The sequence below is a fragment of the Chanodichthys erythropterus genome, chromosome 4, assembly GCF_024489055.1.
Source record: "Chanodichthys erythropterus isolate Z2021 chromosome 4, ASM2448905v1, whole genome shotgun sequence".
NCBI lineage: Eukaryota > Metazoa > Chordata > Actinopteri > Cypriniformes > Xenocyprididae > Chanodichthys > Chanodichthys erythropterus.
Window position 1 is genome coordinate 3,104,665 of NC_090224.1, and position 16,798 is coordinate 3,121,462.

The 16,798-nt window shown below is 37.3% G+C and overlaps 2 protein-coding genes across 2 annotated transcripts; both read right to left on the reverse strand.

The window, feature by feature from the left end:
- Positions 1-633: 633 nt before the first annotated feature.
- tmem165 (transmembrane protein 165) lies at positions 634-9,820 on the reverse strand. Its single transcript, XM_067383665.1, has 6 exons — positions 9,101-9,820; positions 7,759-7,990; positions 5,052-5,227; positions 4,753-4,938; positions 2,259-2,364; positions 634-2,150 (listed from the first exon to the last, which is right to left on the reverse strand). Exons 1-6 carry the CDS (start codon positions 9,239-9,241, stop codon positions 2,074-2,076), a joined length of 918 nt encoding a protein of 305 aa, XP_067239766.1. The 5' UTR covers positions 9,242-9,820; the 3' UTR covers positions 634-2,073.
- Positions 9,821-9,932: 112 nt separating this feature from the next.
- Positions 9,933-12,606, reverse strand: srd5a3 (steroid 5 alpha-reductase 3). Its single transcript, XM_067383664.1, has 5 exons — positions 12,357-12,606; positions 12,101-12,252; positions 11,650-11,841; positions 10,480-10,605; positions 9,933-10,280 (listed from the first exon to the last, which is right to left on the reverse strand). Exons 1-5 carry the CDS (start codon positions 12,551-12,553, stop codon positions 10,021-10,023), a joined length of 927 nt encoding a protein of 308 aa, XP_067239765.1. The 5' UTR covers positions 12,554-12,606; the 3' UTR covers positions 9,933-10,020.
- Between the last annotated feature and the right edge of the window lie 4,192 nt (positions 12,607-16,798).

A 16,798-nucleotide genomic window follows, 5' to 3' on the forward strand; every position in this document is an offset into this window, starting at 1 on the left:
TGTTGCTAATGTACTGTTAAATTTGATTAAAGTCACCATCGCTTCTTACTGTATTCACGGAGACAAGAGCCGTCGTTATTTTCATTATGAAACACTTGCAGTCTGTATAATTCATAAACACAACTTCATTCTTTATAAATATCTCCAACAGTGTAGCATTAGCCGTTAGCCACGGATCACAGCCTCAAACTCATACAGAATCAAATGTAAACAATATAACAGTATACAATACTCACATTATCTGACGCATGCATGACGAACACTTTGTAAAGATCCATTTGAGGGTTATATTAGCTGTAGGGCTGGGCGATATATCGCATGCGACTGTCACGCGCATTTCGTCAGTAAAGACAGTTCCCTGATTACCGCTAAATCGCTTTCAAATGAAGCGGCATTTAATAGACAGAGCCGTAGATCACTGATAAGCTACGCAATATTGCGTTCATATCGCAGATGAATTGTCTTCAATAATGAACGCGATATTGCGTAGCTTGCCAGTGAACTACGGCTCTGTCTATTAAATGCCTCTCCATTTGAAAGCAGGTGATGGCGATTTAACGGTAATCAGGGAACCGGCTTTACTGATGAAATGCGCGTGACAATCGCATGCGATATATCGCCCAGCTCTAATTAGCTGTGTAAACTTTATTTATGCACTGTTCAAGGCAAGCTCGAGCTCCGTGGGCATGGAGCAGGAAAATTAAAGGGCCAGTAGCCCCGAATCGCCTAATTTATAATGATGCCCCAAAATAGGCAGTTAAAAAAATTTATTAAAAAAAATCTATGGGGTATTTTGAGCTGAAACTTTACAGACACATTCAGGGGACACCTCAGTTCTAGGGCACCTTTAAAACAAACAAATAACAAAAAACATTTGAAAGACTGAGACTGACCTTTTTATTCAATATTTACAGGAATAACATTTTTTGTAGTTCCTCTAAAGTTCATCACACTTTTTAACCCCTGTCAAATATTGACAAAGTCAACCTGAAAATGTTACAAAAAAAAAAGAAGGAAAAAAAAAGAACCCCCATCTTCTCCTCAACTAAATAAATTCTTCAACCATGACAAAATATCAGTATCTGTGCTCCATACTCGAATAAATAAAAACAGTTCTGAGGAAAAGGGCAGACTTCAGAAATGATAGTTACAATTTCATGAGAAAGAGACTGCACTAAATGCTGTGTGCCTCTTTCAGGGAAGTTTGTGAAAGCACCACTGTTCTTAACACTTTATGACCAGTGACGCAGAGGGGAGGAGTGAACACAGATGCATTTATGAGTGCACAACGATGACCAGTAAATACCACGACTGGGTTTAAAGGCCACATGTGATGTAATGTGATGATGAACCCACATCGTTTTATATTACATTTATCCTACAAACCATCAACAGGCAGTTAAGACACCAGGCAGTTCCTAAAGAATTCTTCAGTGTTCAATTCAGAATTGTAGTTTGTCATTGATGAGGGAATTATGACTGTTATATTGCTGAGGTTCTTATCCACTAAATACTCCTGAGACACAAGTAGATTTACTGCTGTGCAGTGGGTAGATGGCACAATATGTCATAGGGAAGGGTGACAGTGCTCATCTTGATCTGGTTGTAGTTTCACATCTGTTGTAGTCAAGTAAGCTTGAACTGAAATAAAACCCAGGCCAGCATTTATCCATAGTGCACTGCTCAAACAGAGGTAAAATATAGAAACAAGATTCATGATTTGTTATTTAAAATGTTACCATGTCCAACGATAAACATCTGGCAAGTTCAAGTATACTGTTAGGTGGCTTACTGGAGAAATAAAGATCACCTAAAAACAGAATAACGTCTGGTTGAAAGTAAAGACAAAAATGAGGGATTAAGCAAAAAATTTAAATGCTCATTAAGACATGAGCAGTTAACCATTTTTCATTCATTCAGTCATACTTTCACTCACACAAAAGAGATTCACTCAAATAAACAAACAAGCTATCTGCAGTCTTTGTGCATCTGCAGGCTCTCTCTGTTCCACTTCTTCTGTGTTGTACTGTGGTGACTGTATGTACAAAATGAAACCAAGAGTCACTTCATCCATCAGAATCCAGAATCGGGCTTGATAAAGAGGGCAGAGAACGCAAAGGCGAGGAAAACGATCCCACCAATGATTGTAACTGTAGAGATAAGAAAAGGAAATATCAGCAAATAAATCTGGATATAGATCAGTGCTGATGTAAACCAACAGAAACTTAGTACTGTGGTAAATGACTCCTCAATCTCACCGGTTCTGACAGAGATCTTCTGAGCCACCATCCTTCCACCGATAACAGCCAGTCCTGTGCACAGACAGTGTCCAAAAGTTCCCCCAACTGCTACTCCAAATGGATCCTACAGCAAAAACCAGCCGGTTATTCAGTTAGCAGCTAGCAAATCACCTGTTAATAATAATAATGATAATACGGAGTCCATTACAATCATCCTACAGGACTTTACTGAGCTAGGTAAATGTACATAACAAAAAAGTTATTTTTTATATACAGCACAGTAAATTGAAATATATAAATATAGCAATTTATACTTTGGAAATTTGGAGGCCAAGTCAACACCTCAAACTCGTTGTTGTGCTCCTCAAACCATTCCTGAACCATTTTTGCTTTGTGGCCGGGTGCATTATCCTGCTGAAAGAGGCCACAGCCACCAGGGAATACTGTTTCCATGAAAGGGTGTACATGGTCTGCAACAATGCTTAGGTAGGTGGTATGTATCAAAGTAACTTCCACATGGATGGCAGGACCCAAGGTGTCCCAGCAGAACATTGCCCATTGACCTCCACTGGCTTGCCTTCTTCCCATAGTGCATCCTGGTGCCTGGTGTAAGTGACACACCTGGCCATCCACATGATGTAAAAGAAAACATGACTCATCAGACCAGGCCACCTTCTTCCATTGCTCCGTGGTCCAGTTCTGATGCTCACATGCCCAATGTTGGCACTTTCAGCAGTGGACAGGGGTCAGCACTGGCACCCTGACTGGTCTGCGGCTATTCAGCCCCATACACAGTAGCTCATCTGTTGGATCGGACCACACAGGCCCACCTTTACTCCCCACGTGCATCAATGAGCCTTGGCTGCCCATGACCCAATCGCCGGTTCACCACCATTCCTTCCTTGGACCACTTTTGATAGATACTGACCACTGCAGAATAGGAACACTCCACAAGAGCTGCAGGAGCTTTGGAGATGCTCTGACCCAGTTGTCTAGTCATCACAATTGGTCTCTTGTCAAACTTGCTCAAATCCTTACACTGCTTCTAACACATCAACTTTGAGGACAAAATGTTCACTTGCTGCCTAATATATCCCACCCACTAACAGGAGTCGTGATGAAGAGATAATCAGTGTTATGCACTTAACCTGTCAGTGCTCATAATGTTATGCCTGATCGGTTATTATATTTATGAGCAATATCACACTCGTAGCCGTGATTCGGCTGTAGGTAATCACAGCGTGCTGATATAAAGCCATAACGCATGGTTAGGAGTGTGATATTGCGTTTATACAACAGTTTCAGAGTCAAAGCATTGTCTTAACGGTAAGTTGCTAACTACATAGTTTGTTGTAGAGTCAGTTAATGTAGCAGATTGAAAAGTTTGTATCTTTCTGCAGTCCAATAGACCGCGGTGCGGTGGTGGCTTGAGCCTGTTGAATGGTGATTTAATGCTACATTGTCACCTAGTTAGTAAAACGGGCTGCTAAAGTATATAAATAATAAGTAAAAATATATAAGTAAATAAATATGTCCCCATCTTTTACTCTTACAACAAGCTTATCATACTCATTTGCTACATTAGTAGGATTTCCACCATGCAAAAAACGCAGACGAAATCACGGAATCCAGTCATAAAACGGATTTTACTGTATAACAAGGAATTTGTCATGTTTTTGAATAATAAATAAAAAAGAACACTTAAAACAAATCACGATGAAAACTAGTGTTTGTGAATATTAAACTGCAAAAACACTATTTAAATATGATCCTCATGTTCATTTGACTACCAGAAAATAAGCCACTGACTGCATAAACCTGCCCCTGTTGGATTGGCAGTAGCTTGCTTGCCCTATACAGTTTATTTTTTTAATCCATGGTTATTTTTTTAATTCAAGTTTATATTATATTATATTATATTATATTATATATTGTTCTATGTGTGTTGTAAACTCATTTATATTAAGTGAACTTTAGTGTTCAGTGCATTGATGCAAGCCTTATTTTGGATAATAAAATGTATTGTTAAATACCCTGCCTTTATTACATTTCTTTATCACGTCAGTATAAGTGTTTGATCACCACATTCGAGTGATCATTGCAAAAAATGTGTTATATATATATATATATATATATATATATATATATTCTGTTTATGTATCTATGGTATTCAATATACAGTACCAGTCAAAAGTTTTGCCACTTCCCATTTGAACTGAACTATAAAATACACAAAGAATATCAGCTGATATATCGATATCGGACTTTTTTACTTCCTAATATCGTTGAGTTGCTTCATTTAAAACTCACTGTAATATGTGGAGTATTATGAGAGAGAGATCGCCTGAGCGAGTTTATATTCTTCAGGTCAACCTACGAGTAGAATGTCACGGGTTGTCATATCTTATTTATGGTCATTTTGACATCGCTTCCACATACTATTATTGATTGATTTTTTTTTTTAAATAAATAAATATAATTTTAAAGTCTAATTTTGGACTCTGTACAATACCTCTCTTGCAGCCAGCACAATGGTTGCAAGCTGAGATCGGTCACCCCATTCGGCGAGGAAGGTGAGGGTGAGTGCCTGAACGAATATGGGTGAGATCACACTGTGCCACTTCCTCTGAGGCAACAAGTTCGCCGTCGACCCCGCTTCCACATCTGGTGCGCCATTGGCCATCTTATAGCGCTGAAGCTGTGGGAGAAGAGGGAATCAGCCAATCAGGGGTCAGATAAGATGCTTCAAATATTCAGGAGGTGTTATAAATAGCGATACCTGCGGACAAACATCAGTTACAAAGCTTTTACCTCCTCATCTTTTTTCTTTATCTCAGCCTGGACCTCCTCCAGCTCCTCTTGCCCTTCATCAGCACTCATCCTCAGTCCTTCCCTAAGCATCCTCACCCCAAAGATGGCAAACAGCGCTGTTGATATGTAGTAGGTGTAGATCCGTGGGATAATGGTTGTAGCGTAACCAAACAGGACTAATGTGAAGACAAACAGAAAAATAGGTCATTCATGCATTAAGAGGATTTTATAAAAGACACACGGTAGATCAACACTCTCTTTTAATGCATTAGACATTATATTAAAAAAGCAAACTCAGTGGTCTAAGTGCTGAATTATGTGCTATTCTCTGTAAAACTTTTAAGATATAATACTTATATAAGACATTAATAAAGCTGGCTGGACAAAAAAAAGCCTGTCATTAGAAATATGTTAGACCAGTATGGCATGATGATATTGTTTTGGATAGATGCAAATTTATTATAAAATTTGCATGATGAATGATAACCTATAAATATCTCATTAGACTTTTACTGACACAATGCAAGCTAGATGAGAAACATGAAAGACAAGAATAGGAATTAGAAATGCACCGATACTACATTTTTCCACCAATGTGATAGCCAAATTCAGAATAGCAGATATCATTATTCAGATAGTTAGATTTTCTTAAGGAAAAAAAATAAAAAATCTCCCAATTAATGCTATAAACTTATACAGGGAACCCTCTCATTTGGTATATTACCATAATATTAGAGGGTAAAATTTACAACAAAGCCCAAACTATTACATAAAACTGCTATTTATTTTCAAATATAATAATTACACTCGAGTAAAAAAAAATGAAATATTCGTGTACACCTCAGTTGCACAAAATAGTTTTCATAAACACTTGTCTTCATGACAAATTTATTCAAACTTACATATCATTAACAGTAAATGAGCTCCTTTCTAAGTGTTTTTTTTTTTTGTTTTGTTTGTTTTTTAACATAGCTAACTAAGGAATAACGTTACTAATAACTTTAAGTGACAATGTTCTCAAGCTGTTTTATTTACATCTTTCTGTGGTTGAAACACTGATTGAGCAACTACATGATACATGCTACATTTTGGTAAGCTGTACTGTATCTTCCAACATACCTTCTGATGTGCATTCATGTTTTTTTTGTGTTATAATGCACTGTTGCTTAAAATTAGGTGCTACAGTGATCTGACACATTTAAAACAGTCAAAATGCCATTTATTGGTTGACTTTGTGATAAAATGGACAGAATTTGAAAGATGAGACTTTGTTTCTTATCAGAAGTAACAAAGCATAAAGCTCTTTGCGATTATTGGATGAGAGGAGCGCTAGAAATAATGTTTAGAGTAGGGAAAAATCATGGACCTAGCAACCCTGGCTTGAACTACAGGTGATTCATAAGGTCAAATAGAGCCTGCATTACTACATTTCATAGACATTTTCTTCACACACAGTACGAGATGCAGTCTGACACTTTTACTGCCTCCTTTTGATTGACAGGATATAATCGGCCCTGATCATTGGTTGTTTTTAAACAATCGGCTGTTAGTGAAAATAATTGCTTTTATCGGCTGATACCAATTATTGGCCGATACATCGGTGCATCCCTAATAGGAATCGAGAGAATTTGAAAAAGGTGACAAATAGAGAAAAAAGGGAACAAAAAGCTCAAACGCACATAAACAAGATCAAATTAAATAAAGCTAGAGAGAAATTGACAAAAGTACCAAAATTTGGGATGTCTAAATTGGAAAATATGTTTATTATGTTCTATTCCTACACATTAAAATGAAAAAAGAGAGAATGGGTAATGTGGGATTACAAATTTGTTAATAGTATATGAACTGAAAACTTTATGTATATTGTGGCAAGGCAGGCAGACCAGGTGTCTGAGACACTAACCTTTTGTCTCATGCATTTCCTAACCATGTGGCATGACCAGCTCAAGATACAGCTGTGCTTTTGTCTCTATGATAATGTAAAGGTATAGGTGATACTGCCAGACTGATTGGATTAGCACCTATGCATTTGATTGACACAGTTATGCTGATTAGATCATGGCTGGGAAATGTAGGCAATGATCTGATTCCTGTACTGCATTTGCATCCTTTGTTTAGATTGTCCACACCTCTATCTGTATCCCTCCCCCTTGAATGTATATGAACTACCAAGTCACTGTTTTAGTTAGATTTTGGATGACCACAGCGACGCACAGCGTGTTTCTCAATAAAGAGTAACTTCTGCTTCAAGAGATCCCAAAGTCTCCTGGTCTATGCTTCTGAGATTTCCAACAGTAACATGATTGCAAATGTAACAAATTAAGCTGTCATTCATAGATTTTAAACCAAATAGAGATTTGTAACTATGTAGCCTGTCACAATTATAATACTATTGTATAATTTTAATTGCTGGTTACAATTGAGAAGGTCAAGACCTCTGAGATGGGCGCAGACCAAAAGTTAAGGAGGTGGGTGTATTTGATTTTGTTTAAAACTTGCTACGTTTAATTTTATGTCGGATAATATTTTATTCAACATGTAATAAGCAAAAACATGACTCTGAAATCACGTGACACCAAAATTCATAGGTTTTGTTGAAAAGTGGAAGTTTTTGGAAAATTTTATGATGTAAAGTAAATCAAATTAAAGATTAAAAAAAAAAAAAAAAAAAAGTAAAGGTGCTTTAGAACAACTGTATTTCACCTACCTGACAAACATGTCATGAGTCCTAAAGCCAACATGGCACCCGCCAAAACAGTGAGGCGATTGTAGCGCATAGCCATGATGGCTGCAATGAAGAACGTTTTGTCTCCCAGTTCAGAGACAATGATAACTGAAATGGCTGCCACGAAGGCATGAATAAACCCCAGGTTGCCATTATTGGGTTCATTGATGATCATTTCCGGGCCGGGAGCATGACCGGTGGTTGCCTTCTGCAGCTAGACACAAATTATGATTCAGATGTTAGTTCAATTAATAGTAATAACGTAACTGTTTACAAGCAACATAATTTCTACCAAAAAATGGAAAAATAGAAAATCTAACAACATTTAGAGATTACATTTCAATATTAGAATATATATATGTATATATATGTATATATGTATAAATGTATATACTGATGAAAATCAACTGGTCCTGCACTTCATCTGGTGGGCAAAACCCTGAGGCTCCAACACTTCACATAAATAACAGTTTAGTAGATTAAGTAACTTATGTTTTGCAAGTTATTATTATTATTATTTTAAATGGATATACACAATGTTTGGTAAGTTAGTCTAAAAGTAATTAGTTACTAAATACAGATTACATCTTCAACAGTGTAATAAGATTACGGTTTTTAGATTACTGAATTACTCTCTCTAAAAGGTAATGGATTACAACGGTGTTACTTTCTAAAACCCATAGAAACCTCGACCAGTTGAACTACACAAGGATAGACATGAACTTGCTCTTTTAATTCTTTCAAATAAACAATATACAACTGCATAATTTATTCTTGAACTGACCAAAGTGTGTAAAGGGTGAAGGTTGCATAAAAAAATAAATAAAAAAAAAACATACATTTGAAGATTAAATGATGATGTTAAATCCACTACTGTTTTATACAGAATTGTTGTATAGTCTATACCGTATTTAATGCAATTACATCATAAGTAACTGTAATTAAATTACAGAAAAATAAAGAGTAATCCCTATACTTTATCAAGGGAAAAGTAATTAAATTACAGTAATTAGATTACCTAATAATTTATTACACCCAACACTGGAACATGTATATACTAAAACATTAAAAGCACATTTTCTACAGCAGAATCTCCTTGATGATCCCTTCTTGTCAAAAGTACATTCATCCGTTTATTTCAGCCAAATAACCAAATGAACAAATCTGTTCGAAGGCGTGAGGTCAAACTAGTTTTCCTTGAATGATGACACTAACGTTACCCTTACCAAGCTAAGTTTTAGCACAACTCCTCTTTGACACATTTACAGTGTTAATAAACTCTCTTATGTATGTTACCTAGAGAATAGGACAAATTCGTACGTACCTCCGCGGGCTGCTCCTCGTGAATGACTTTATTCTCTTCTTGAGTTGCTGTAACTCCGGCTGAAAACAACACGATGTTAAGTAGAACAAGGAAGCATTTAAACCTGCCACTGCCATGCCGCTCGCCGGCCCGGAGAGGCATCTTAACGGATGGCTAACGCGGCTTCTTTTGTGTTACTGCTTTGCAAATTAAGCTACGTTAATAACACCGCTAATTTATAAACATTAACGTTTTGTCGTTCCGATCTTGCTAGCCCACCATAGTCATCTTTGCTGAGAGACTGACGCCAAAGCCTAAAGCAAAACTGTCGGTTGAAAACTGACCGTGATTGGTCAGTTGGGAGACAAACGTGTACAGGAGACGCATACGTCACAGAAATTGAGCCAGATTATTGGTTTAAACATCGGTCTTAAATGACGTATGAAGGAACACCTTCAAGTTAGTTAGAGTTGCAACGTAAAACGGAAATATGAGATTAGAAACTCCTCTCACAGACCAGAATAATTTATATATGAGTTTGGCTTCTCATTGTTACGCGAATTTGCACATTTCTGAAATGTATTTATTAGCAGCTGAGTAGAAATAGTAGTATATACGAGTTACTTAAAGCGCATAATAGCAGAAAATGTGTTTTTAAATTGATTCTCTTGTTGGGGAAGTCAGCTTCAGATAGTTCTTATGGGGCTGGAGCCACTTCCATTTTAAGTCTTTTGCTGACAGCTGTTGTCAGTCACCTTCTGAGGTCAGGCCACTGTCCATTTCGGTCCTGTTGCCCTGCTTCTTACACATTAATCATGCATGAACCATGGTGTCAGCTGTTCCAATTTGTTAGAGAGTGCAATTAAGATAATCTATATTATTCATTTTGTTAACAGTTTATTCATTAGGTTCATATTTTCATATAAAACACATACAGTAAATCACAGGACAAAGGGTATAAAAGCTTTGCGTTGACGTGGATATGTCTCAAACTTGCTCCTGTAGTAATCATGACAGAGCTGTGCAGCCAATGCCTGGCTATAGAGCACATACAGTACCACCAGCCACCAGGTTAATGAACTGCAGCCACAACAGACAATCATGGCAACATAAATCAGAAGCTCAGCCAGGTAATGCGGACAAGACACTAGCTCAAACCAGCTCCCACGTGGCATCTTGTGGGCCAGAGTCTCTACTTTACCTATATTGCACAGAGAAGACAAAGATTTAATTTTTGTAATAACATTTTTTTTGAAAACAGGTTATAATTTTGCACATAAAACTGAATTGTTTTCACTAGTTACAGTCAGAAGAATAATTGAAACATATTTTACTATTATAGCTTAGATTTGTTTTGTTTCTTTCTTCTTCTTCCTAAGGAAACACCAGTGGCTTCCTACCCGAGTTGTCAGTCCTCATCTTGGCCAGCAGTGAGAGGGACGAGTGCTGGAGGAGTGATGCCCAGATGAAAACAAGAGTCCCGATTACATGATACCATGTGAGCTGTTTAAAGAAAGGAACAGCACCTGACATTGCAGAGAGACACAAATATACAAATAGTTAGTACAATTAAGGGAAATATCCAGACTGGGCTGCTATATTCTAAAATATAAAAATATTTTTTTGTCAATTTAACATGAATTAAGTCTGGAGTTTGCAATTTGGAGGTGCATTTTAAAGGAACACTCCACTTTTTTTGAAAATAGGCTCATTTTCCAACTCCCCTAGAGTTAAAAAGTTGAGTTTTACCGTTTTCAAATCCATTCAGCCGATCTCTGGTTCTGGCGGTACCACTTTTAGCATAGCTTAGCATAGTTCATTGAATCTGATTAGACCATTAGCATCACGCTTAAAAATGACCAAAGAGTTTTGATATTTTTCCTATTTAAAACTTGACTCTTCTGTAGTTAAATCGTGTACTAAGACCGACAGAAAATGAAAAGTTGCGATTTTCTAGGCTGATATGGCTAGGAACTATACTCTCATTCAGGCGTAATAATCAAGGAACTTTGCTGCCGTATCATGGCTGCAGCAGTGCAATGATATTACGCAGCGTCTCTCATGAACGTCTCCATGGCTTGCACAGGGAACGTTGCCTGTGCAACCATGGAGACGTTTCACGGGACGCTGCGTAATATCATTGCACTGCTGCAGCCATGATACGGCAGCAAAGTTCCTTGATTATTACGCCTGAATGAGAGTATAGTTCCTAGCCATATCAGCCTAGAAAATCGCAACTTTTTATTTTCTGTCGGTCTTAGTACACGATTTAACTACAGAAGAGTCAAGTTTTAAATAGGAAAAATATTAAAAACGTTTTGGTCATTTTTGAGCGTGATGCTAACGGTCTAATCAGATTCAATGAACTATGCTAAGCTATGCTAAAACTGGTACCGCCAGAACCAGAGATCGGCTGAATGGATTCGAAAATGGTAAAACTCAACTGTTTAACTCTAGGGGAGTTGGAAAATGAGCCTATTTTCAAAAAAAGTGGAGTGTTCCTTTAATAATAATAATTAAAAAACAATATGATATTGTGATGATGGAATCGTAAGTAGGAAACTACTAACCTGATTGTGGCAGAGAGGCATTTATACACAGGACAGTTAGTCCAAGTAGGACATAGTAACCCAAACCAAATGCGTACTGGACTATATGGATCACACCATTAGAGAATACGCTGACAAAGAGACACTCCAACAGCCGTCTAAAGGAATGGACCCACAGTAGCACTTGTAGAAGTAGAACGGACAGATCTAACTCTGAAAATCACACGTAATTATGCATGTGAATATGCATTTGATGGTTAAAGTGAAGTAACAGATAAAAGCAAATAGATATACATGAGAAATTAATTTATATTACAAAATATGAGGTCTCCCATAAACAGTGTTCACAAGGAGCTTTCAGAACTTTTCTGATTGTACTTTTTTTTTTAAAAAAAAGCATAGTTGGTTACTACATTGTCATGTTGTTGGTCACCATGTTTTAAAAGCATGCTTTCTTTGCTATTTGAAGTACCGTTCCAAGCATCTCTTGGGCTGCCAGTCAAACAGCAAAGCGCGTCAATTAGCCAATCAGGGAGTGTCTCCCTCATGACGACAGAACGTATGGAGAACAGTAGCAGCAGCCCATTCCACATGACAGACACCGCATAGAAATGAGAGAAACACCTAAAGGAAACATCAGAGAAATCATGTTTTCTGCAGAATCGTCCTGACGTGCTCAAACAATGATATCTGGGAAATATACAGAACTACAATTAACCCCAAATCACCTCTTTGATACGTCAAAAACGAGCTGCCAGCTTGGGCGTTTGATCTGTTCCTTAGTTTTCCCATATCGGATTAAATCCTGAAACACGTCCTCGAGCCTGTTAGGGAGTTTCAGTGAAAACTTATATAGGCAAAAGGCTACAATAAAACATAGCGCTAGCAAAAACCATATAATATTAACTATTGCTATTGTATGCATCGCAGAAGCATCATACTTCCGTCCTCTCGTGTAATTATTCCGACGGAAACAAATACTGGATATTTTAGGTTCCACTCACAGGAATTTTCTGATAGACCCCACCACTGCATTATCAGGTAATGTGCCTGGCTCTGCCATGATAACCCACAAAGAAGAAACAGTACTGCATAGCTCTGTATATATACAAAATCATTTCATAATGTTAAACTGTATGAAACTGAATGTTTAATTTAAAACAAGCTTTCGTCGATTGTATTCCACACTGTGGATCAGAAAACCCTGATACTGATGGTGATAACACTATAAGTTTCTAAACTATATTTGTATTTGTATAAACAAGATTTAAAACCAACTGTGCTAATCTGAATTAGCATGGCCAATAAAACATGGAATTGACCAGGAAAAGCTTATCATTGTATGGAACTGAAAAGCAAATCCAAGGAACATTGGCAGCAGAAAAAAATGCAAAAAACAAACAAAACTAAACAAGAGAAAACTGTTTTTAAATGAAATTGCAAGGAAAAGCTGCACACACATCAGCTGTGGAATCAAAGAAAAAGAATGCCTGGAAATCTGTCTGTAATTAGCCTAATTGAGTGCAAAATAAACACATCTACAAGAACAATACAATTTTAGGTAAGAAATTATCTGGAGGAAGACTAGAGCTAGATGAAGAGCTACTCAAGGACTAAATTGAGGCTTACATTGAATTTGTGATTCATTTTGTGCTTTAAAAGGGAAGGGGACACATATAAAATCATGTAGAAGGCGATGTTCTCGTGACCTTGCCAGGGTTCCCTAAAAGTTCTCTAAAGGTGACGAAATTTCCGAACCTTTACACAACATTAGGGACGTTCCTAAAACGTCCTCTTTTGGTAGTGAAAGTACTTTCCTTATATGACTTTTTTGGTTAATTTTACGGTCACATAAGACCGTTACAAAGAGGACATTTGGGACATTAACAGAGCGTTCCCACATGGTCCTCTGTTGGTTACATAATAACGTTCCCGATATTAGGGGGTCTGTCTCTTTTGGTTATTTTATAGTGGTGCGAGATCGTTACAAAGAGGGCATTTGGGAGGTTAACAGAACGTCCTATAGTAACAGTCCCCTAAACATTTCCAGAACATCCTAAATGTTCCCTGAAGGTCCACCAAATAATGTCCTCCAACCCTTAAAAGAACTCCACATTGTGACCTGAACGTACTGGGAACGTTACTAGGCAACCAGTGGGGACGTTCTGAGAATGTTCTGGGAACGTCAAATTTCTTGCGGAGTAGGCCTATAGGTGTGTGTGTGTGTAATGGAGGCCAGCTAGTAGTTGCTGTGCAAGTAAACCTCAGTCCTCTGACCTCAAGAAATGCCCTAGAGACTGATGCTAGGGGTTTCAGCCTTTAGCCTCCTCGTTAGAGCATCCGACTCCCACGTTTGAGGCCCGTGCATTGCAGATGGGTAGATGGGTAGTACTTTCCTGAGTAAGATATTTTATATAAAAGATGTTTACATATAATCCACAAGACAAAAAAATAGCTGAATTTATTAAAATAACCCCATTCTTAAGTATGTGAACCATTGATTCTTAATACTGTGTGTGGTTACCTGATGATCTACAACTGTTTGTTTTGTGATGGTTGTTCATGAGTCCCTTGTTTGTTCTGAGCAGTTAAACTGAGCTCTGTTCTTCAGAAAAATCCTCCAGCTCCTACAAATTCTTCAGTTTTACACCATCTTTTGCATATTTGAACCCTTTAGAGGAGTGACTGAATGATTTTGAGATCAGTCTTTTCACACTGAGGACAACTGAGGGACTCAAACACAACTATTAAAAAAGGTTCAAACATTCACTGATGCTCCAGAAGGAAACATGATGCATTAATAGACGGGGTCTTGAAAACATTTGGAATTTGAAGATCAAGGTAAATCGTATTTAATTTGTCTTCCGGGAAACATGAAATTATCTTCTGTTGCTTCAGAAGGGCAGTACTAAATGAAACAAAAAGAGTATATTTAAACTAAATAAGAAAATTTGGACATCTTCATCCTGTTCAAAAGTTTTCACCCCATTCATAAGTATTTGAATCAATGGTTCACATACTTATGAATGGGGTTATTTTAATAAATTCAGCTTTTTTTTTTCTTTTTTTTTTTGACTTGTGGCTTACGTATTACGTCAACATCTTTTAAGTAAAATATCTTACTCAGGAGAGTACTAAATAAAAAATAACATGCATTTTGTATTATCTTCTTTATTTTTGTTAAAATTCACATTTTCACAGATTCTGCAAGTGGTTCATATACTTTTTCTTGCAACTGTATATAAAGTGATCTTCACTGGCATAGTACAAGCAATCCATGTGTCTTATTTGAAAAACATCATTAATCTGAAGCCTCAATTTAGTCCTGGAGTAACTCTAGTCTTAAGCTTATTAAAATAAGTTTATCTTATTTAAATCAGATTATTAAACTCTGGACCAGATTTAGTCTAGAGTTATTTAAAACCATGACGAAGAAAGCAGATTTCTGTTAATCTGGTAGTCTAGGTAGGATTTGGTTTAATCTTTGTCCGGGAAACCACCCGTACAAGTGCGGTACAATTTGCAGTTCTACATACGAACACAAGGGGGCAGCAGGCAAAATATATTTTCTCAGTACTCTCACAGAAATTAATTGGTTCACTTGATAAATTGGTTAGAAAATGTTTTCCTTTCGTCTTCTCCCTTACATAAAAAAGCTTTTTAGTCAGAATTATGTTTTAATAAGTGAACACCTGTGTCATAATCACTGCTAAAATACACAAAGACAACCCCAATGACATCTAAAGTGTATTAAAATAAGCTATGTCATTTTCCAACTATATGTTTGTCTTGCTTCAGATAGTTTCATATAGTCTGATACCACGTTTAAAGCTTGCAATTCATAGTCTGAGGATGTATCTGGTGTTTGATGATGTGTTTTGTTTTGACTCACAATAGTGTGAGCATAAAATCTATAGAGGAGAGTGTTTTAAACTGCATGTTTTACTTAAGTTGTCCTCCAGGCGACGATTAAATGGCGGTAAAAATCCACTAATATTTCAGGATGTCTTCTATCAAATTAGAAGAGAATATCTATAGCATAGTGCTATCGAAATATGGCATGAGTGGTCAATGACACAACTTGACCCACGTGAAGGAATAACATGTCATGTGGGGGAAAAAAAAAACACGTACAATCCAAGTCTTATTTTGCTGCACGAGTATTTTCATGACCCATCCAATAAATAATAGTGATCACCAATACTTTACATGTATCACACCTACATTTGAGTGTCTATATATCACTCATTATCTTTTACCTTTAATGGGGTTCTGATTTATAACGGGAAGTAAAGCAATAACCAGTATACATTTGCCTGTTTGCCTGCACAGTTTGCCTTCAATGCAAGGAAACCTCATTCCCCACTTGAGCCATTAACTACCATTTGTGTTCAGTCAATAAAGAGTGTGTGTGAAAGAGAACAAGCCAAAACCTCTGAAGTATTTGCCTGCAGGATGATCATAGAAAAGGCAGGTTTCCTATCTGAGGATGTGTGCAGCATTTCCTGCCCCCTCCTGACTCTTCCTCACTGTACCCAGTGCTGGACCCTAATTAAGATCCCTTTCTGACACTCATTGTCACTTCTCTCCTATTTCCATTTTGTCCCCCTGCCCATCCATCCATGCTGCTCCTTCACACATTTCTCCATGGCCTCATCTGCATCTTCCGATTTGTGTTCCCCAAACACACACACTTTAAAAAATGCTGGGTTAAATATGGACAAACCCAGGGATTGGGTTGTTTTCAACCAGCCAATTTTTTTCAACCAATTTTGGATTTATTTTTTTAGCCAGCAATATAGTAATATAGTAAAAGGTATGTTTGTGCTCACCCCCAAATAGGGGCAAATTTGTGGGGTATTTTAGCTGAAACTAGACCAGACCAGAGACTTATATTACATCTTGTGAAAGAGGGCATAACCCAACCTGCTGGGTTTATCCATATTTAACCCAACTTAGGTTGTTTTTAACCCAGCATTTTTTAGCCCATTTCTCACAAAACCATCTCTTTACAGTATGGAATCCATCCATCCATTCTTCATACCATTTTTCTGTCCTCATTTCTTATTATTCCCCCACGTGACACATTTTATCCCTTAACGTGGGTCAAGCTGTGTCACTGGTCCACTCGTCATATTTCTATGGCACTATGCTATAGATCAGGGGTGTC

What these genes read in the sequence shown, in the direction of transcription:
- tmem165 (XM_067383665.1), bottom strand. Translation starts at nt 9,241, where the DNA reads ATGCCTCTCCGGGCCGGCGAGCGGCATGGCAGTGGCAGGTTTAAATGC. An exon ending in ACGAGGAGCAGCCCGCGGAG is followed by an intron (nt 7,991 to 9,100) that starts GTACGTACGAAT and finishes ATTTGTGTCTAG; the next exon opens with CTGCAGAAGGCAACCACCGG. An exon ending in TAAAGAAAAAAGATGAGGAG is followed by an intron (nt 4,939 to 5,051) that starts GTAAAAGCTTTG and finishes CTTCTCCCACAG; the next exon opens with CTTCAGCGCTATAAGATGGC.
- srd5a3 (XM_067383664.1), bottom strand. Translation starts at nt 12,553, where the DNA reads ATGCATACAATAGCAATAGTTAATATTATATGGTTTTTGCTAGCGCTA. An exon ending in TGCCTCTCTGCCACAATCAG is followed by an intron (nt 10,606 to 11,649) that starts GTTAGTAGTTTC and finishes CTGCAATGTCAG; the next exon opens with GTGCTGTTCCTTTCTTTAAA. An exon ending in GATGAGGACTGACAACTCGG is followed by an intron (nt 10,281 to 10,479) that starts GTAGGAAGCCAC and finishes TGTGCAATATAG; the next exon opens with GTAAAGTAGAGACTCTGGCC.